General features: G+C 40.9%; 1 protein-coding gene across 1 annotated transcript; it reads left to right on the top strand.

Moving 5' to 3' along the window:
- Positions 1-379: 379 nt before the first annotated feature.
- LOC139713332 (RING finger protein 207-like) lies at positions 380-21351 on the top strand. The gene is made up of 14 exons (XM_071625077.1): positions 380-403; positions 3747-3988; positions 4915-5026; positions 6967-7111; positions 8548-8629; positions 10608-10856; positions 11668-11809; positions 14543-14769; positions 15004-15193; positions 15956-16048; positions 16828-16920; positions 17583-17752; positions 19939-20214; positions 20818-21351. The coding sequence occupies exons 2-13, from the start codon at positions 3774-3776 to the stop codon at positions 19982-19984; spliced, it is 1764 nt and encodes a 587-aa protein (XP_071481178.1). The 5' UTR covers positions 380-403; positions 3747-3773; the 3' UTR covers positions 19985-20214; positions 20818-21351.
- The last annotated feature ends 987 nt before the right edge of the window (positions 21352-22338 follow it).

Below are 22338 nucleotides of genomic sequence, written 5' to 3'. Positions count from 1 at the left end.
TCATCGAGTATTTGTTTCAAAAAGAAGGCAGAAAGAACGACCCTCGTTGAATACGATACGATACGACGATACGCCTCACGAAAAGCAGGACCAGCAGAGCAGAGTGGAGCTAGCGACGCGACGACGAACTCCTCCAGACTCTCGACAGGCAGCTGCATCTGCACCGCTGCGCTGCGCTGCGACCTGGACCTGGCTGGCCGGCCTGCACCCACACCCGTTTTCCAGCATTTACAAGGCAGTGTACAACTTCTGTACAAGAGACATCCTGTACATTTTCCCTTGTTTTCAAGCCTGATACTAGTAGATTTTCTACACCAATATGAATTTCGAACAAAGAGAAATTAAGAAGGCTTCAAACTGATCTGGGGCCCTGTTACAGTGTGAAAGTAGCAGTGGATTCATGGTGGTAAGTTTTTAGCGGTGATATGGATGATGATTGTGGTAGTGGTAGCAACACCTACTCACTAATTAATTAAGATCGAATACACTATAGGAAATGAAGACATCGAGCACTCCGAGCGTACGTACATTGTAGATTGGATGGTTTTATTAAATCGAGTTGTGGGAGCCAGTCACTGATGTGACGACGGTGAATTTATGATACACTCTGCATTTTCACACAAAGAGCAATTGGTATTTTATACATGTACAGGAGGTGACTCACCTCTCTGGTATGAGACAATGAAACAAGTGGTCAGTGTTGACAAGCGGTTACCTTGGAATTGTTTTGGAGAGAACCAGCGGGGAGGATAAATGACCCACGGAGAGAGGAGGAGAGAGAGTGGGGGAAGACGGAGAGATCGGAGCGGAGAGAGAGAGAGATTGTGGAGGAGAGAGAAGCAGAAAGTTGAGCTGCTACAGTAGCTCCCCCCCTAGTGAGCGTCTCGAAAGGTAAAAGAGAGAGATGGGAACGATAGAAAATGTAAAAGTATGCAGCGAGGCTAGAGCACACATGGAAATTACGAAATGTACAGAATGGTTTGGAAAACGTACATGCTAACATTCGTTCATGTTAAATTTTGTGAACCGTTGTAAGGCATGAAACGCGCTATGTAATCGTATACATGACAATGCCAAAGTGAACTTGGTTCGAGAAATGCGAACGGAACAAATGTCAATCACGCTGAGTCGTTTCAAAGCAATGAACTTATCGAATTGTATGCGTCATGTACAATCAAAATGCATGGGATTTGGTAATTATGTTTATGAAGTACTGACATGGCCACACAATAATTCCGTCAATTTACATGCTATTCGTTTCAAAATGACAATATAAAAATAAGCACTGGCAGTTTGACGCGTGTCGTTGCAGGCAGTGTTTATAAACCGTGTTATCGCATATTGAAAGGTAACATAGAAATTAAGAGAATTAAAGCATGATCAGAGTACAATTGAAATATGCAAGGTGATGCTTACTTGACAGACATGATAAAGTAATCACGAAACACGCAGTGAAATGAGTGTCCAACACGAATGTCCTGTATATGACTGAGTCTTTTTATCGCTTGCGATTATAACGTGCTCGGGTAAAGTCCGGCTATCGCAGTTGACGAAGACTAACTGTAGCCAATATAGGACGCGGTGTGGACGACGAGAGTCGGGATGAACGGATGGTCGATGTTGATGTCAGATTGTCAGCCATCAACGGTCTCTCGACAGGACAGTGAGTCGCCTGGAGATGTCGTGTTGATAGTTGGCAAGCGCGAGATGGCCAGCGGCAGCAGCGAGTCGTGCCGGTAGAAGCCGATGCGCGATGTGTTCGAGGTCGAGCCAAAGTTAGGCAGAGGGCGATCGAGAGTTCGTGGCGGTCGATGCGGCAACGGTCGGCGATGTCGAGTCGTATCGTGGCGTTGCGAGAGTTGAGCGATTCGTATCGCGGTGTGTCGTATCGTGTCGAAGCGACAGCTGTTGAGCAATTCGTATCATATCGTGTCGAGAGTTCGAGCGATTCGAATGGCGTCGTGCGGTTGAAGGCGGGTTGATGCTGGCAGGTGTCGGTGTCAGTGCGGCGATTAGGCGGTCGTGGATGTCGATCGTGCGTGCCTGCCGAAGGAACGGTCGAGGCGTGCGGCGGGTGAAGTAGACGGCGGCCGGGCGGCATCGTGGCGGGCAAAAACATGCAGCCTGCTCGTTGCGATGGCATGTTCGAAGATGATTGCTGTTGGCGTGGCGGGCGATGTCGTCGTCGACTGCGTTGTGACGTGCAAAAGATGAGCGTAAGTGCCGGTGTAAGTGGCGGGGTCGAAATCGTCGTAATATATGTCAGTTCGTCGTGGGCGCGATGAATTTCCCCGGCAGTAAGCGTAACATGGTTCAGAGAACCTTGAGTCGAGGAGTAGCTCATGACTAGAGAAGCGTGGTTGAAATGTCGATAGGTGCGTCGATGAAATGCGTGCACGAGATCGAGGGAAAGTCCTCTAGGTGAATGTATCGACGGAGCTTGGAGTGGCCGCGGGCTGGTCGAGTGCATGTGGCAGCGGGCCGATGACGAGAAAAAGGAGCGATCCCGTTGATGCAAAGTTGAGTGGTGCATGTCGAAAAGTAGATTACAGTGATGCAGAACATCGGCTCCGAGAAAGGGAAGATGGACTAAGGTGATGAGGAATATCCATCTCAAGGTGCAGAGAGGCAGTAGTGTCGGCAGCCATTGTTGAGGCAAGCTCGGGCGTGGTTGGAGTTGGAGTTGATGTCGTTTCCGTCATGATTGCTGCGTTGTTCGTAACACGGGGTCACCAATTTAGCGGTGATATGGATGATGATTGTGGTAGTGGTAGCAACACCTACTCACTAATTAATTAAGGTCGAATACACTATAGGAAATGAAGACATCGAGCACTCCGAGCGTACGTACATTGTAGATTGGATGGTTTTATTAAATTGAGTTGTGGGAGCCAGTCACTGATGTGACGACGGTGAAATTGTGATACACTCTGCATTTTCACACAAAGAGCAATTGGTATTTTATACATGTACAGGAGGTGACTCACCTCTCTGGTATGAGACAATGAAACAAGTGGTCAGTGTTGACAAGCGGTTACCTTGGAATTGTTTTGGAGAGAACCAGCGGGGAGGATAAATGACCCACGGAGAGAGGAGGAGAGAGAGTGGGGAAAGACGGAGAGATCGGAGCGGAGAGAGAGAGAGATTGTGGAGGAGAGAGAAGCAGAAAGTTGAGCTGCTACAAGTTGCTCAGACTTAGTAGATCTAGATCTATATGTAAATTATTGCAATTTTAGTGGTCAACATCTGGCATCTGCCTGGGATTGCATGTGCAGACTGTGTGGTCGGTAATGCCGTTATTTCTTGTAGAAAATACTCACACCATGCACCACTAACATCTAGATCATAGAGAACTGCAACTGGTATATTGTACAAAGAAAATGCTCAAAGTTTATTCATTTATTGAAATTTGCGCAAATGAAAAGTTAAGTAGAAAACCCTAGCTAGCATAGCTAGTCTGCTCTTGCCTTGGTATTGGAATTTGTTTTGTTACATGTATGCACGTCCAGCAAATTCAGATCACATTTTATGCAGGATACTTTCATTTTCTTCGCATAATTCATTCCAAAGTCTGAGACAAGCGAGAATGACATGTGCAGGTCTACTAGCATCCAGTCAGTTATTGAAAACTTCATCTATTTCCATGTACAGCCCTGCGTCTATCTTAGTCATTGATTTAAATAGTGGGCCCATCCGTGCACATATTTATCAACTACCAATTAAATTTGTGTTTATTAAACAAACAGCCCACCTGCTACCCGGGATAGGATGCTATGTGCGACCCATTCTGCCCCACCATGTCGGGAGAGATTTTCCAGCCGCTGGAGACCTTGGAGGACCAGGTGGAGGCAGGGCGTGGCCCACTGATCTGCCGTCTCTGCACCCAGGAGTACGAGGACCCCCGCATCCTCAACTGCTACCACGCCTTCTGCGGAAACTGCCTTCGGGGGAGGGCGGTTGATGGGTTCATGACATGCCCTCTTTGTGGGTGAGTTCACACTTTTAATCAAATGGTTCAGCAACCCTGGTTAGCACTAGGGGCCTAGGGCTACCCCTTGGTAAATATTGCTTTTGAAGTTGATCATATTGGTAATTTCAGAGTAGATGACTGGAATTCCTTGGCTGAAGACATAGTGGAAGCTGTCAATGCTTTCAAGAGTAGGCTTGATCAGCACTGCACTGGGAAGACAAAACAATTCTTGTCTCCCTATTCCCAATAGACAATTCTTATTTCTGATGTGCAGTAATTACAAAAAGGCCTGTCTGCCTTGCCTTCTTTTTGAACTGGACAAGAGACAACCCACCAATAATGTGGGCTGATAATAGAGACTAATCAAAAGAGGATAGACCTGGAAGCCCGACTGCTGCTATGCAACAATCTTCCAGTATCATTGGTAAAGCTAAAGGAAAGTAGTAATATCACTGATTAAGATTCTGATAGTGGGTGGTGTTGGTGTTGGAAGTGGAATTTAAAATGATATATGGTGATGTTGGCATATACTAGTATTGCAATATTCTTAAGGATTGTAGTGTTGCTGTAATTAATTAGTGGTGTTGGTGGTGATGTTGATAGTATTGGTGGTGATGTTAATGGTATTTGTGATGGTGATGGTGTCAGTGGTGAAATTGGTGACAAAAGGTAGTGATGTTGGCTGTAGTATTGGTTATGGTAGTTGCGTCGTGGTTGCCATCTGGTTGTGGTCATGACTGTGGTGGTACATTCTTTGCCATGGCTGTTAACCCATTGAAGACGAGTCCCGAGTATACTCGGGCAGGTGTCTATGAGAAATGCGTGTTGTAGCAATATCAGCCCATCCTCAACAGGTGAAAAGAGGACAAATAATTGTGATTTCAATATCAAATATGTTTCTTTCCAATAATCTTCTCTCCTTTTCGCTTTGTGCCCCCGAACAGTACCAAAAGTTTCTTGACGTCGGGATCCCCTTTGCCACCTTTGGACCCTGTCCTTGCCTTTCTCCTCAAGTCATCTGAACAAGAAAGGGCAGTATGTGCCAATTGTGATAGTGTGAGTATCAAGTTCAAATATGTGCATATGTTCAGTCACTGATTCAATTCATGTACACATAGTCTAAGCAACCCATACAATATGAGATGGCAATTTGTCAGGAATGTACAAAATGTCCAAATGTCAGGGATCGATATTGCTACTCAGGGAGATTATAAAGTCCTCAACATTGACCTGTGGACTTAAATGACATATTTAAACCCTGCAGATGGAACATTCTTAACCTGTTTCTTACGGAAACCTGGTATACCGGGTTCCCAAAATGTGGTCAAGAGTGCCTGTATTTGTGGCCTAGATACAGTGTACAGTTGTATGTTTATTTGTGTTATGCTGACATAAAACATGGCTTTGATAGAAAGAGTAGACTTTTTTCTATCAATATTAGTTTTCTTTCTGTACAAAATCTGTGTGTATCGCAGTATTATTTGCTTTTTTCTAATTTAGTGTGCGCTTATTTTGCTTTAAAACTCGTATGTAGATGTACATAATGATCAAGGCTGAGCTCAGTACAATTGTGTGACATGTAGATTGTTGCTTTTGCTGACTCCATTCAGGTGCCTCTTTTGTGCAGGACAAAAGAGTTTGTGCGCCCATCAGTGCACATTGTATTCATACCTCGTGCCTGATCAATGATTTGCATTGTTCGATGGCATATGAAGTTGACCGTGGAAAAGGGGTACATTTACAGCTTGACTGCTTTTGCACAGGTGGATTGCCAACCTGTTCGTTCTCTGTCGACCTGCAAAGAGAATCTTGTTTTTTGGGGCACTGGAGGCTCTCGGAGAATTGTAAATACTTTTTCCTCCACAGTTCTTCACTTAGAGTGCAACAGACATACATGACTGCTTGCCCACTCCCCAGGGCAGTGCAGTATAGGGCAATTTAAATAGATGGGTAGTTGTCTGTTGAATGTACTGGGCACTTTGCATGTTATCGTTGATTCAGGCAAGTTGGAAATATAATTTTTTGTGATAACCTGTATACTGTAAAAGTGGAAATTTTCGCGGTGTTGAAATTTTCGCGCGTTTCGCGCAATCAGAAACTAGCGCAAAAATAAAAGCACGCAAATATTTCTTCTTGCCGTATGTTCCTGTAGTTGATGTCTAGATACCGTGGAATTAAAGACACGTGAAACTCTTCTTATCCGGCCGAGCGCGAAAAATTAGTTGCGCAAAAATATAAACTTTTACAGTAATTCAATACAGATATACTGTAGACTGCTCTTAGGGGCAGTGTTGATATTATTGCCTGAGGGATATCAACTCCTCGTTATGACCCATATAAAAGCAATCCATACCTGTTTCATACACCAAATAAAATCAAATGAAATTAAATGCAGTTGTACTTGACTGATCTTGATCGCGCATGGCAATTCATACATCATCTGCTCTGCCATAGACATTTGCTGGACAAAGGGGCACTTCTCGCGATATGGAAGCCAGGCATTTGTAGTGCATGTACATACAACTTTGTACATACCGCTCAGAACCGAAAGAAGGCAGACTATTACTATGAGGCAATTTAGTACTAAGGGCAGTTTATGTACTATAGGGCTGAAGGCAATTATTGAATTTATGCCCTCATTTTCAACCAATCAGAATCAAGGATTCATCAAATGGGGTGTAATGCGGTTCCATGACATCTGCTCCTGCGATATTTGCTCCCATGAAATATCTGCACACTAAGCCAAACAAATTCTACCCTCAAACATGGACCCTAATTCTAATCCTCACATCAAACTAAACCTAGAACCCTATCCCAACTCCAACCCCAAGTCCTTGGAGAAAATAAGACCAGAGCAATTGTTGCAGGAGCAAATATCATGTCGCCATATAATGCACTTTGGATCCCCTCACCACCCCAAACTGTGCTTGATGGAGACCTGTGGAATATCCTTGACACCAGTCACTGTGTACCTGCATCTTCTGTGTCCTACACAGGTGCAGAGTTCAATGTTCTTCTGCACCACCTGTCGTCAGGCCCTGTGTGAGGTGTGCAAGGAGGAGACCCACAGGGCCAAGATGTTCTCCTCCCACCAGGTGGTTGCCCTCAAGAGACGGACAAATGACCAGCACCGGAAGTGTGGTAAGAGGTCTCAAGAAACTAATGTAAAACATGATATTTTCACGGCATGAAATTTTCGCGAGTTTGGAGCCGACGGCTTTTTTCGCGGCATAAAATTTTCGCAAGTTGCCCCTAACATTCAATGCATATAGTGTAGACAAGAACTTTCATGTGCATTTTGATTTCGCAAATCTTGGCTCTCAGGAAATTAAAATGCACACGAACATTCCTCGTTTAACAGTTTACTCTGACTTTGAATCAATGTTTGATGCCGGATGCGGAATGACAGATGGTTTTCAATCATGCTTTGTTGTATTTCTGGGAAATTAGAATTTACTGGATAAATACAGAGTCAGCTCTAATTCTGTTATCATATGGACTAGCGACACTTGATTAAACAACTCTTTGAAAACATGGTTAAAGGGATGGCATAGTATTGGTTGAGGTGAGGATTCAGCTTTTAACTTTTTGTGAGATACTTCGAAGCCATTTTATGAAATGTTCCAGACAATGCAATTCTATGAGGAATTCAAAGTTTATTTGATGAAAATCACTTTTGAAATGGCCGAGGTATTCAAAAATAAAGTAAAACAAAGTGATCCTAATAAAAGATGGGTCCCACCTTTTATAAGGATTGCTTTGTTTTCGCTATCTCAGTCATATTAAAAACCAATTTTCATAAAAAAAAACAACCTTTGAATTCCTCTAGAGTTATATGCTCTTCCATATTTCATAAGAGGTCTCTCACTATCTAAAAAAAAAAATACCATAAAAAACCATGGAAACCTGAAGCCCCATCTCAACAGAAACTGTACCATCCTTTTAATGTAATGTGCATTGAAAAGTACTAATGCCATGACAATTTGTGTGATAAATAGTTTATTTTTCCCCAGATATTTTATACAATGTATTGCAAATTTGATTTGGTTGTTTCTTTTCCTTGGTTTAGCATGACAATGAAGTAAAAGTATTTAAATATATAATAGTGGACTTACAGTACTCTCTCAGAGCTGTATGTTCTTCAAGGGTGTTTCATGCTTCTGCAGGGTAAATCATACTGTATGGTGATGATGATTGTCTATTTATATTCTATATGTATGGAAAGCTGTATACAGTGTCTTTCTACCATGGCATAGTGCTCAAAGCCATTTACAATGTATTACCTCTGTCACTGGATTCAACCCCACACCTGTAGTGCACTCAGCCCACTTCTTAGAGAGCATCCCAGCCTGCCACCTTTGAGCATTAGGTGCCAAATCTACTAGCCAGTAGTGCATTAGCCAAGAAACTGGGGGAATTCAGATTTATATCCCACAGTGCCTGCTAGCAGTATAGTTATATTCATCATTAATTCCTCAAATTGCAACCCTACATACGTGTGCCCAATTTAGTTTGTGTATCATCACAGAGAATCAGATTCCTAAAGTTTTTGTTATTTTTGATTGTTCTATTCACAGCAAACCATGGGGAGGATTACATCATGTATTCTACAGAGAAACAAGACTTGCTCTGTATCAAGTGTTTCAGAGACTTTGAAAAGTGAGTGTCTAGAAGCTTCCATATGATTACTGTACACGCCATATGTTTAGCGAGTCTAATTCTTCACGAATCGGGATTTCCCGACAATTTCCTGAGTGGTTAAATTCGCGATTATGGAGTACAGTACTGAACGGAGATATGTATGCATGCATGTCACAATTCATGTCGGGATCAGAGTTAATATGTTTGTGTGTTTTTTAATTTGACTAGCTAAAATAATTTGATAATTTGATAAGAAAAACCTTGCGAAACATACAGCATTAGATTTGTGAATTCATGTGTGTATGTATAGTACTACTAATGTGTCAACAGTGATACAAAATGCGTGTGGATTTTTTTTTTTCCGACAAGTATCTTAGTCCTGAGTGACAATGTATCATGCATTAGATAAAAACAAACATTTAATCAGGCCCCTAAAAAGAGTTTACAGTTAACCCGTTCCTTACGGGAACCTGGTTTACCAGGTTCCCGTGGGAGCAACTGATATACGGGAACCTGGTTTACCAGGTTCCCAAAATGAAGACAAGGGTGCCTGCTTCAGTGGCCTAAATTCATGTTTCTTTGTGGTAAAATGCTCAGAAAAGTGGGTTTGATAAAAAGATCAGAGTTTATTCTATCATGATTTGTTCTCCTGCTGTTTAAAAAAGGGGGTTTTACAGTATTATGTACCTTTTCCTGATTTAGTTTTTTGCTTGTTCTGCTGTAAACTCGTACGAACATGTACATAATGATCAAGGCTGTGATCAGTTAGAAATGCTGGTTCGCTGACCCCATTCACCTCATTCAGGTACCTGGTTTTGTGTAGAACAAAAGATTCTGAGAGCTCATCAGCGCACGCTCTATTCATACCTCGCACCCGATCGATATTTCCATTGTTCACGGGCACATGTAGTTGACCGTAGAAAGGGGGACACAATGAACCGCTTGAATGCCTTCACACAGCTGGATTACCAACCTGTGTGCCTCTCTGTCGACGGGCGAAAAGAATCTCATTTGGGGGCATTAAAGGCACTCTGAGAATTGTGGAAGGAACGAGTTAACTCAAATGGCAAAGTTCTGTCAATTGATTTTACTTGTCATTTGCTTTCAAGAATTTGATTAGTAACTCTTTTGTTGCTGTTCATCCTGTACCTACGCTGGTAACATCTGCCAAACAATTGTAAAGATCATATTGACTGACATAGCATACAATTCTGTCGATATCTTTCATTGACCTCAGACATTCATTACATTCACTACAAAATTGTACTCAACCAAGTGTGAATAATTGCCCTTGCAATGATTTTCATTTTCACAGTTACCTCGAGACACAAATTTGTGAAACGGGCATCTCATTACAAGGCGATAACAATCAAGTGGCTAAATCAGGTTTTTCACTATATTAGGGTACAAAAACAAAGAAATATAATGAGCTGGAACCTGGAAAATCACCTTGTTAGAAGAGGGTTTTGTGATACAGTAGGACCTTGATTATCCATCCATGTCGCATAAGAGAGATATGCTCAAATACAGCACTTTGTAGCATATCATGCTAAGGGTATACACCTGCTATTTTACTGATTCACTAATATGATGATTATCTGCATGGCATTGTCATGTTTCATACTTCATAAGTTGATACTGACGTTAAGATCAATATTGCGACTCGTCCAATATTGCCGCTGTACTGTACTGTAACTGCTGCTGTGCACTTTGTGCTAGTGCCAGTCATTGACATCGTCACACAAACTGACTTAGAAGTTACAGTCCACTCCGATGATTGGAATACGTCCTGTTGTGTATTTGCAAGACAATGGTTGAACGTGTGCTTGTTTTGAGTGAGATTTGGTACTGAAAATACATTAAAATATTTCTTTAAAATGTCAGCCAGTCGACGCCTGGATAACAGAGAATCTGGATAATTGATGGCCGGATAATTGAGGTCCTACTGTATATACCCAACCTCTTTATAACAGGGTTCTACTTTATCACTTTTCAGGGAGGACAGGGCATTCTGTCTGGACCTGGAATCGGCCTACAATCAGAGCTGCAGGCACCTAGAGGACCGCATCGGGACCATCCGGGACCTGCAGAGTTCGGTCCACGACGCCATCATCCTGTTCCAGGCGCTGATGCAGGAGGTACGCTCCAACGCGGAGAAGGAGCGGGGGGCCATCCAGGAGCTCTGTGCCGACATGCAGGAGCGGATCAGCCTGAAGAAGGAGGAACTCCTAAAGGATGTAGACAGGTGAGTGCCAGAGTATGCTGGCAGCTTGAGAAATTAGTTTCTTTTCCAGATTTCATTGTATTTTGCGTTTATATGTCTTTTTAATTTGTGATTAAATCATATTGTTTAAGACTGATGATATTTTGCAATGTAATTTAATCAGATTCTAATATTATGTATGTCTATAATGAAGCAATAAGGTAGTATACTATGTATCTTGTGTTTTAATCGACTTTTAAAGATGATCATAAAGACAGGCGAGTGCCAGAGGGTGCCAGGAGCTTGAGGAAGTAGTTTCTTTTTAGATTTCATTATGTTTAACAATTAGATATGTTTTAAACTTGTCATTAACTTATTATATTATTTAAGACTGTAATGATATTTTGCTATGTAATTTAACCAGATTCTTATATTATGTATATCTGCAAAGAAGCAATCAAGTAATATGTTTTATATTTTGTGTTTTAATCAACTTTTTATAAAGCATCATGTCATTTTGCAGTGTACAATTATCGCAATTTATTAGTCAGTCAGCTGCAACAATAATTGAATAGACCATGAATTGAACTGAATTTAATTGAACTGAACTGAATTGAATTGAATTGAATTGAAGTGAAGTGAAGAACTAGAAAAACACTTGATACGAGAGCACAGACCTCTGCCAAGCAGCTTATATCTACCCATATACACATATGCTGAAAATGACCATATTTCCCAATGATAAAGAATGCTGTCTAATGTCTGTACCGTAGCTTCCTGCTATGCCTTGAAAAATTCACAGGCTGTGAATGATTCAGATTCCTTCTTACCTGCTGTGATGTGTTTGTTGCAGCCAACACGCCCAGAAGGAACAGGTCTTCAAGGATCAGCTTCCCAACCTGGCAGCACTCCTCCCCACACTTCAGACCTATCTCTCCATCAGCACCATGTTTGTCAACAACGCCAACATGTATGAGTTCCTGGACCTCAACTCAGTAAGTCCAAGTCCCTACAAATGTATGACCATTGTAGTACTGTAAAAGCGGATATTTTCGCGACTAAGTTTTCACGCTTGACTAGGTAAGAAAAGTTTCGTGTGTTTTTGATTCCGCGGAATCCAGACATCAACTACTGGAACATACGGCAAGCAAAATTATTTGCGTGCTTTTATTTGGACACTAGTTTTGGGTTGCACGAAATGCATGAAAATTTCAACACCACGAAAATTTCTACTGTTACAGTATTAAAGACCCAGTAATATGAGGATTCGTGGGTTGCCCGATTCATTCCCTGCCCACTGGAATACATTCGAAAACCAGGAATAGCACCGGTCAGCAAATAATGTCCATTGAAGCGTACACTCATCGGTAATGGTCAACTCCAGTTGAGCTTCTTTGGCTGTGTGCACTAATGTAGAGATCGGTGAAAAAGCTGTACATAATTTGTTACAGGAATACTAGTTTATAATCTGAGCCAGGCCAGCCTTCCCGTCCCATGGTATCCCCTTGCTAATGGCTCTCTAAATGCAATTTGATTTTTGTTTTGTTTATTTCAGAATGTAGTGTAGAACAGCGATGAAGATTATGAGGCCATAGTCACATGCTAGAATGTTCCTTAAAAGGTAGCATCTTAAACGATACATGTTGAAATTCAGTCAAAACCAAACTTGGTGCGTGGATGTGCCATGAAAGGCCAGTTGTGTTTCATGATTTTGCAGTGAATGTGATTAACATCAAAGGTTAATGAAATACTGTATATTGACAGAATTTTATCACAGAATCACAAAATCAGCATAAACCGTTAAAGACCAGTACGTTTTTGTAATCATATGCTAGGTGTATGAGAAGTGAGACTTCAAGGATTATTATAAATCATGAGGATTGCTATGCTATTATGATTTTTCAATTATTTGGCAAACATTATCATAATAGGTACAGGATGAAAAGCAACAAAGGAGCTATTGATGAGATTCTTGAAAGCAAATGACGATAAGTCAAGTCAAGTCAGTTGACAAAACTTTTCCATTTGTATGTAATTCCAACTCTTTTAGGAGCAATACCTGATGTATCATAATTCAGTACTAAGAGCTCCTTTCCCGGCCAAGAAAAAGGTCAAATTTCCATGTTATCTGTTGTTATGATGTGTCTGGAGTGTTATTAGGTCATTGCCGAAATGTTCCGTCCCTAGTCACAAGTTAATTTCGAAAGGAAGATGCATTTATAGCTGCACCACAAGCTAACCTACCAAACTAAGGAAGAGATTCATATGCTATGTGATGGGCTTCATGTGTACAAAAGAGTCTAAATTGGCAAATCACAGTATGCAAATTAAAGACAACTGAAAGCATTGATGTACATGACATTGTGGTGTATTGATATACTGTAAAAGTGGAAATTTTTGTGCAACAACCAACAATACAAGAAATTTTGTGCATTTTATATATTTAATACTACTTCATACTTTGATTCCATGGAATTAATTACAAGTGAATTTTATATTACCAGGCCAAATTACTTGCATGAAAATGTGCAATTTTACAGTAGTGGTAGGTGTAAAAATTGCCAGTCTGCTATTTGTGAGTTTCCACAAATGAAGCATGTTGAGATTCTATGATGAGTGACTATATGATGCATGTTAAAGGGAACGGACAGTTTTGGTTGAGGCCTAACTTCAAGTTTCTAACATTCTTTAATAGGTGAGATAACAAGAAACCTACGATGAAATGTGAAGGTGCATATGTGACCGTGCACCTCAAAACGAACATAAAGTCGCACACACTGATTTTGCGTGAGGACTGAAAATAAGTGGAATGGGTCAGCCTAGCCGAACTTGACTCTTTCGTATTTTCTGAAAGAGCGGGTCTTCTTGTACATTATGCTAAAATTTGGTATCATAAAACGGGCAGGAAAGTGTGCTTTTTTAAGCAGTTTATCTTGAACATTTTTGGTAGAATAGTGTGATTAGGTGTGTCTTTAGAATCCCTTTTTCATTTCAGAAAAACCTTGTCCACACTCTTCACTTTCAACTCTAATAACTTTTGAAAGGATAGTGCTACTGCTTTGAAAGTTGGCATTAATTATGGACAGAATGTGTTAATGAGGCATGCTTAATTTCAATTAATCTTATAATCCCTTCATTGTTGTTACTCTGGTGGTTTACTTCCTGTTTTTTGTCCCATTCATCGCACAGCCAGCACGGTTTGGTAAAGATTAAGCGCTTGAATAGACACTGTACTTCAGAGCCTCTTTTCTCAGTTCACACTTTTCCTGAGTTTGTGCTTTCTTTCCTATATTTAGATAGGTTAGGAGAGTCCATTTGAATTGAGTTTTTTATTTAAAGCTTAAAGTCTGCTCTTTCAGAATGTGGTCTTAACTAAAAATTCATGTCTGGCGACTTTTTGTTTGTTTTGAGGTGCAGGGTCACATATAATTTCAAGAGGAATTCAACGTTTATTTGATAAAAATTGGTTTTGAAATGGCTGAGATATCCAAAACACAACGATCCTCATAAAAGGTGAGACCCAACTTTTATTATGATCACTTTGTTTTACTTTCTTTTTGGATGTCTCAGCCATTCCAAAACCGATTTTCACCAAATAAACTTTGAATTCCTTTTAGAATGGTATGCCCAATACTATTTCAGAAGTGTTTCCTTGGTATCTCGCAAAAAGTTAAAAGCCCAATCCTCATCTCCACCAATGCTATACCACCCCTTTAACTCCCTCTTAGTCCTTAATGGAAAGACTGGAGGCCATCGCCCACCAGCCCCACCAGCTGCGGCCTGCCGAGAGCAGCGAGATCAGCACCCACTACGAGGCCAAGTTTGCCAAGTGTCTCAAGCCGCTGCTCCACGTCCACCTCGACGACTGCTCTGACTGTGGCAGCAGCTCTCCCATCATCCACGTTTCCATGCCGACGGCAGGGGCAGCGGCGACGCCCCAACAGTCCACGCCGAGGTGAGTTATCCATGAGCTCATTTCACAGGTTTCTCGGTATAATTTGAAAGTTAATGATGCAGATTTGCAGCAAATGAATGCCACACCATGTTTGATGTTGACAATTCAACAATCTGGCTTATCTCAAACTGTATATTGAAAGAGGTGTGGGAGACGTTTGCATATGTTTGCGTGGCATATGAGATATCTTCTTTTTCTTCTCTTACCTACCAAACATCGCGGTTGCTTCATCAGGCTTCGAGAAGCCACGCTGCCCCAGTTCTCCAATGCCTACATCTCCAGCACCCTGGCACGCCACCTGTCTCTGTCCAGTGGGTCGGGGATACGGCGCGGGAGCAAGATTGCCACCACGATCCGACACCGCATGCAGGAGGGCAACGGCCCATTCGTGGAGCACTGCAAGGCCTTTGAGGCCAACTTCAGGGTAACTATCACATCTCGCCTCACCATTCTCTTAAAGCTGATAATGGATTTCATAGCAGCAAGTGCGCCTCCTTTCATCGCAAATATGATAAGGTGTAGAATTTGTCAATGATTCTCAGGTCATAAACTAGTAAAGTGGCTAGAAATTTGTTTTGAATTATAATCATTACTAGTTTTCTAATTATTTTAATTCCTCTTTTTCTTCTCCATCTTATTATTATTATCATCATCATCATTATCATTATTATGGCTATGATTATGTTTGTGATTACTATCAGTAATATGTCATCAACACCATCCTCATCATTTTCATCATCATTGTTTTTAATATCATATAAGTATTTTGCTGACAAAGATAATTATTAGAGCATAATCTCTGGTCCATAGATATGTGATTACAAAGCAGATTAGAGTCAAGCTCAGTTGGAACAAGTATTACTGTATACGCTAAATATTTCACGAGGTTTTTATTTTTGCGAATTTCGCGAGTCGGGTGCCATTCACAAAATTAAAGACACGCGAAAATGATGACTCTGATCACGATATGAATATGACGCACACGTATACATTTTCCATTCAGTACAGTACTCCACAATCACGAATTTTACCACTAGCAAAATTGTCAGGGAGTCCCGATTTGTGAAAATTTAGACTTGCCAAATATATGGCGTATACAGTAAGTGTTCCATGATGTGCTCTTCTGTGAAACACTCGCTAGAATAGATGATCATCCTGACCTTCATCTCTCTGTCCTCTTTAATAGCTGCTCCAGCATCGCATCCACAAGATGAAGGAACAGGTGCAGGAGATCCACCGCGACATCACAAGGAGGAAGTGTCTGGCCAGGAGAGAGAAGGTAACAAATTATGTGCACCATCTTCTCTTCAAATCAGTGTACTCGTTTACCAGTGTTTTCTTACCTTTGCCAGGACAGCAAAGTCCATAGTCCGATGGCTTTCCACTCTTTCAAATCACAATATTATAAAAACAAGTCTTTCCACCATGGTGGCATTTTAGACGTTGGTTCTAGGCTGTAGCATTATGATGCAGTGTCTCGTTCATCAGTCTATTTGCAAAATCTCAAGGTAATTGTTGCATGCCCACCATCAGTATGCCAATTTCGTGATAACTATGCATGAACTGACTGCAAATGTGAGCAATCCATACTCACTTTTGACTGATCAACAGTTGAAAGACTATACACACTTTTTGCTCTAAAAAAGAAGAAGAAACAAATGGGGGAAAACTATAAAAACTACTTTGAACAAAAAAAAAAATTATTGCAGTCCAAGGGTTCTGCCCCTTCCTCCCCCCCCCCCCCCCCCACACACAAAATGTTCTGTGCTGTGGTCCCTGAGAGGTTCTAGTTCAATGATGACAAGATGGTAAATTCTGCAGCAAAATCCCCCTTGACTTAAAGAGTTGTGGAATATTTACAAAATATACTGATATTCACATGGGCTGCAGTGCTGTTTTACTTTAATTTCAGCTTAATTTTTCACTAATGCTTTCAAACCATGGGCAAAGTGCAGATTTGTTGTCTACAATGATCGATGACTGCACCGCATGACAGTCTGTTTGTAATTGATGGTAGCCAGCAAAGAGAAGTCATTTTTGATTTGTCATATCTGCTAGGTGACGGACATACTGGATGAATGCAGTCAGGTGGAGATCCAGATCAGCACACACACAGCTACCTTGGAGCACATGAAGATGATCTTTGAGAAGGTAGGATGTATGGGAATGTTGGGCAGTGTGGTGTGTGGATAATGCATGTACGAATGTATTGTTGGCTGAGCTGAGCGCAGTGTGACACAAAGTTAATTTTTGATACAGTTTCTCACTTTATCGATGAAAGTAAAATGACTTGGTCTGCTCAAAGAATTACCAGATAGTCTGTCTCAGATTTGTTTGCAGTTTATGTAATAAAAAGGAAGAAAAAAAGGTTATGTGAAGGGCTTAATTGATGCACTGCTGTGGAAGAGTGTTCCTTCATACCATGCTGTGATTATAACTACTCTATTTAGATTGCTGTACTATAGTGTTAGCCATCTGGTTTAAGAAAAAAAAAATGTCTTTTGCCCCATGCTGCCTTGTGCATGCTCTGTACCTTGTACTGTCTTCTGTCTAAGTCTTACTTTGTGAATGTGTATTGTGTTGTGTCCATTATTATGAATTAAAAATATTTCTTGGGGATTAACCTTTAAAGGCCGGTCGTGGCCGATGTTAATTCCTCCACTTTCTAAATGTTGTTTTACTTATACTTATAGCCTCTGTTTTGTACATTTTCATATGCCTGTATGCTTTGATATATGTAATTGTGTTGTGAATTAGATCGGTGTAAATGAATTGAACTGAATTGAATTGAATTGTTTGTGCCCTGGTCCCAGATATGGCAGGAGATGTTGGACAGAGTGTCCAACGAACAGGACATCTACCAGACCCAGCTGAAAGACATGAACTACCTGAAGCAGGAGAACAGCCACCTAGCAACCATCGCTAGGCAGATCGCCCCCTACATCTCATCCATCGAGGCGGTGGCCGAGCAGATCGATCCCAGGTCAGTTTCCACACCCACACTGTAGTCTGTAACATCACCTTCCTCATCATTGCACTCATCTTATGAAAAATAGACCATATGTGACCCTCCTGCTCTATATCCACAAACAGTCATAGAGTAGAATTCTCTGTAATGAACCAAAATATTTCATTTGGGTCGACTGACTGAAAATTTGTAAGTTTGTCTTACCTGGGAGAATAAACTTTTTTATACCTACTGTCAAAATTTGATGGCTTAAAACAAAACCAAAATTGAGATATTGAACTGTGTAGAAAGTGGAAATTCATTTTGGCTTGCTCTTGGTGGGTTTCAGGTTGGCAGTCACATATGCTTAAAAGACGGAACAGAATTCCACATTTTGAAGAGGGAGTTGATAAAGGAGATGGTGGGAGCTGGGGAGATACGCTCTGTCGCGGGCTAACTGTGAGAGAGATTAATGCTTCAAATGAGAGAAAAAGCATTGGAGATGCAGCAAGGAGAAAGAGAGAGAGAGAGAGTGAGTCAGAAAAGGAGATAATGACAATAAGACATAGAGGGAGAAAGAGAGAGCAGCAGTAGGAGATGGAACATGAAGAGAGAGAGAGAGACAGACAGAATGACAGATGAGGAGGGAGAAAAGAGAGAGATAATTTGTTTTAAATTCATATTCATAAAAAAACCTCAATACCTCATCAATTCAATACTATTTTGATAAACTTACCTTATTGATAGGAAGCCTCAAGATCTTAACTTTAACTTGCATGTATGTGTTACAATGTATATAATAGAGTGCTGTGTTACTGTTGTCACTCCCACGCATTAATCATGTTCTCATTTCATAAAGACGTTAGGATAGCGATTCTTTTTAGAAGAGAAGTGGTAGCAACATCTAGTCAAGGAATGGGATCCTTGTCAGTACCATGACACTTGCCATTGCAACAAAAGATGTAATATCTACTGTCTGTGAAATAGTATCCAAGTAGACCTCATACATGACATTAACTAAATTGTAGAAAAATCATACAGATCGTTAGAATTGTTGTCATTGATACCTTTATTGTTCCAGACTATTGTACAATCAGGCTGGCCATACAGGCAAAGCTGTTGCAGTGACTGCTACATAGCAGTGAATGTGTTATTATATCTCTTTAACAGTAACAGTTTACATATTAAAGGTCCTGTTTACCTTTGGAAGCAGTGATTTAAAAAAAATTCAAGATACCACACTTGATGCATATGTGTAGGTCTGTTATATCACAAAACATCCTACCATATAAAATTTTTGCAATGAAGCCTACAATATGTGGAGATATCAATATTTTTCTCATTAAACCATAACTGTAGATGGTTTAGTCTGGAAACATTTTTATTATAACTATTGTTCACATTTTGTGTATTTAACAATACTTAATATCAATTATAAAGATTCATATTTTTACAGTGGTTGTTTCTATTCCTAACTCACATTTTAGAACTATTTTAAAGCACTAATGCTGGGTTTTTGTTTCATCTGCAAATGGTAAATAATGCCTTTAAAACCCTCAACTACTATTTACATGAGAATCAGAAGAATATTGCCACTGTATATAGTTTGTGGACTATGAGACCATCTGGCTCTCTTGTGAAGCAATATTTCTACTCTATAGAATCTGAGCTACTTCTTTTTACTCTAATATTGTGTATACATTATGCTATGAAACCTTTTCAGTTCACGATAATTGTTGTATGCTTTAACAAAAAACAACAACAACAAAACAAATCATATCATAATCATATTAAGAGTGGCTGCATGTATCATAGTAAAATTTTCTCATAGGCAGAAGTGTCTTAGAGAAAGCCATTTCAGAAAGGAAAATAGCATGGTGATAAGATAATGTATGAGATTTAGAACTCTTGCAATGAGAATAGTGACAAACCAGCATGCCAGCTGACAGGCATCAACCTGTAGTCTGTGGACACTGTACACATTGTATTTGATATAAGTATATGTCTGTAGCAGGACAGATTGGGTGGTCGGTGGATGGAAGGTCTTTGATGCATGATTTCTTTTCTGGGGAAATATTAGTAGCAGCATAGAACAGATGCCTGGTCCCTATGGACAAATGTCCGCTATAGACAGGTGACCACTTGCTGAGACAGGTTTGACTGTATGTTGTAGAAGTCTGAAGGTTGTGACTGGTGATATTTTTCTTTATCTCTTTGCCAAGGAGAGTGATTGAAACAGAGGACTTCAGCATGGACACAACCAGATGACAGAGGGTGCCCTAACCTCACCCTACATATCCCAGCATGCCTTGTGTGTACTCCCTCGTGACAGGGGACATTTCACACCCATTCCACTTAAATTCGCCGTACTGTGCCTGTGTGTGACTGTAGTGTGAGGACAGATGCTTTTGATGTGGCTAACACTCCCAAGTTGCGGCCCAGCTCTAACATTCCATGAATGACATTCCACTACCTACAAGGCTTGTCCCATAAGCATGGTACGTGTGAATCTCTCCTCAGGACTTTGCAAAGTTTAGTAATAACGCACCCTTCTCCCCCACTTCCTTCATGTTTTCCTAGTTGGTTCCTCTCTTTGGAAAATGCTTTTAAAAAGTCATTGTTGAGATAAAGTTGCCTACGACACAAATTTGCAACAAGAATTGCTGAAATATACCACCAGGTAAAACATGTCATTAGTGATGTAGGTTTCTCATGATTTGCTGTCGTACAGATGAAAAATATTGTTATTCCTTTTTTCCTTTTTTCATAGTTATAGCTAGTACAAAATGTACATGTTGTCCCTCCCTCCCCCCCCCCCCCCCCCATGGTGTCCCTAAAATTTTCATCAGTCAAATGAAAAGACTCCTGTCTTGGAATGATCTATGACAAAGCTATTCTGTTTTTTAGTCTCTATGGTCAGCAGTTTTTGATGTCACTGTCATGTGGATTTTCTTTCTCGAAGTATGATTGTTCTCTTTCTATGTTTCAATCATGATCATAAGTTTTTTTTCAATGGTGTTAGCTTTCTTGAATGGTGGATTAGCTACTTTATTTTGTTCTGTGCGCAAAGTGTGATTCATCTTTTTCGTTTGTCATTTAAGGTCTAAACCAGAGAGTTCGTCCACCGATGAAGATGAGAGAAAGATACTAAGTGTAGAGGATGCTAAGATAATGGAAGACAACCTAAAACAAGTGACTCAACTGGTGCTTAGCTCCACGCTGGATCATAATAGTAAGTGTAGTCGGGCAGTGCCGGATGTTGCGGGTAACCGTAGCAACCAATCATGTAACGAGAAGGCCGGAGACGAGAGCAAGGGGCGCAGTTATCCGTCGCAGAATCAGGACGAGCAGCAGGACTTGGAGAGACTCCGTGCCAAACAGATTGTGATGGATGCGATTCTGCTGGAACAAACCAAGATAAACCATTGTGAGGAGGATGGGGTGGCTGGTGCAAAGATTGGATTGGATGTTGCCCAGCAGTGTAGTCATGGCAACAACTCCAGTGCAGAGAAAGGCCCGAAGTGCTCCGGTGCTGGACAGAGCGAGGTCAGAACTCATTGCGATGAGAGTAAGATCTTGTCTGGTGAGTGCAGAACAGGGGCGGTGGCATCAGGAGAACTTGGTGGAGGGGCTGAGAATGGGGATTGTCTTGGGACAAAGTGTGATGTAAGCATCGTCAATGGCAACAAGCGGAGCGGTGTGTCCATCAGCTCGCGTGTGAAGCGGTTCAGCATGAGCGAGGACTTGGCCGATCAGACCCAAAGGCAGGTGGATGGTGTGTCGCTGCCCACCACGGACAGTAAGCTGGAGCCTGAAACAATTGTGATGAAACGCAGGGATCCAGAGATGAAGCGATCGGTTCTGAGCGTCACCGTGACGACCTCAGAGGATGCTTCGTCGGGACCCCGCCTGAATGGATGTGATGAAGGAGAGAAGCAGAGGAAGGCTATTGTAGAAGAGACTGAAAACGTGGTGTGGAGAGTGAGAAATCGCAAGAAATTCAAAGAAAAGGCGAATCCTACTGTCTCTCAGGATCATAATTGATTTAATAGTTTTCTGTACTTAGAATACATCTCTGAATTTCTTATCCACCTTGAATTGGAACAAATGAATTTCGAGACAGATATTTATTGCATGTTGAGAAATGTACAAGATTATGTGAAGTGAAGATGTAGATATACTATTTTACCTAAGGGCACTATATTTATACAATATATTGTATTAAGGCTGAAAGTTGTGGATTTTTACCATAACACTTTCCCATCAATATTGTTTGTCTTAATTCTGGCTGCTCTTTATTTGATTAAAGGAATCTGTTATTTGTGAGGTATTTTGACCTTTATAGTGGTCTGTTTGAATTGGCCATGTATTTCAGATAACGTTGAAACCAAATAGTGAAAATGTCTCATTTGCTTAATTATTTACCATTAACAGAGTTCTCCTTGCTTAACTATTTTGAAAATCTCTAGATTTGACCTAATCATGATGCAAATCCGTGTGATGTCAGTGCAAAGACACCCTGTATAGTTTGTCTTTCTGTTTAACACAACACAGTCCAGTAATTGCAGTTGCAGACTGTAAATTGTAAACTAGAATTAAAAAGAAAAGATATGTGTCTCTCT

Source organism: Diadema antillarum, unplaced genomic scaffold (assembly GCF_040938485.1).
Source record: "Diadema antillarum isolate AM-2024a unplaced genomic scaffold, OU_Dant_1.0 seq00001948_RagTag, whole genome shotgun sequence".
Taxonomy (NCBI): Eukaryota; Metazoa; Echinodermata; class Echinoidea; order Diadematoida; family Diadematidae; genus Diadema; species Diadema antillarum.
This window is presented reverse-complemented; position numbering and strand designations above follow the sequence as displayed.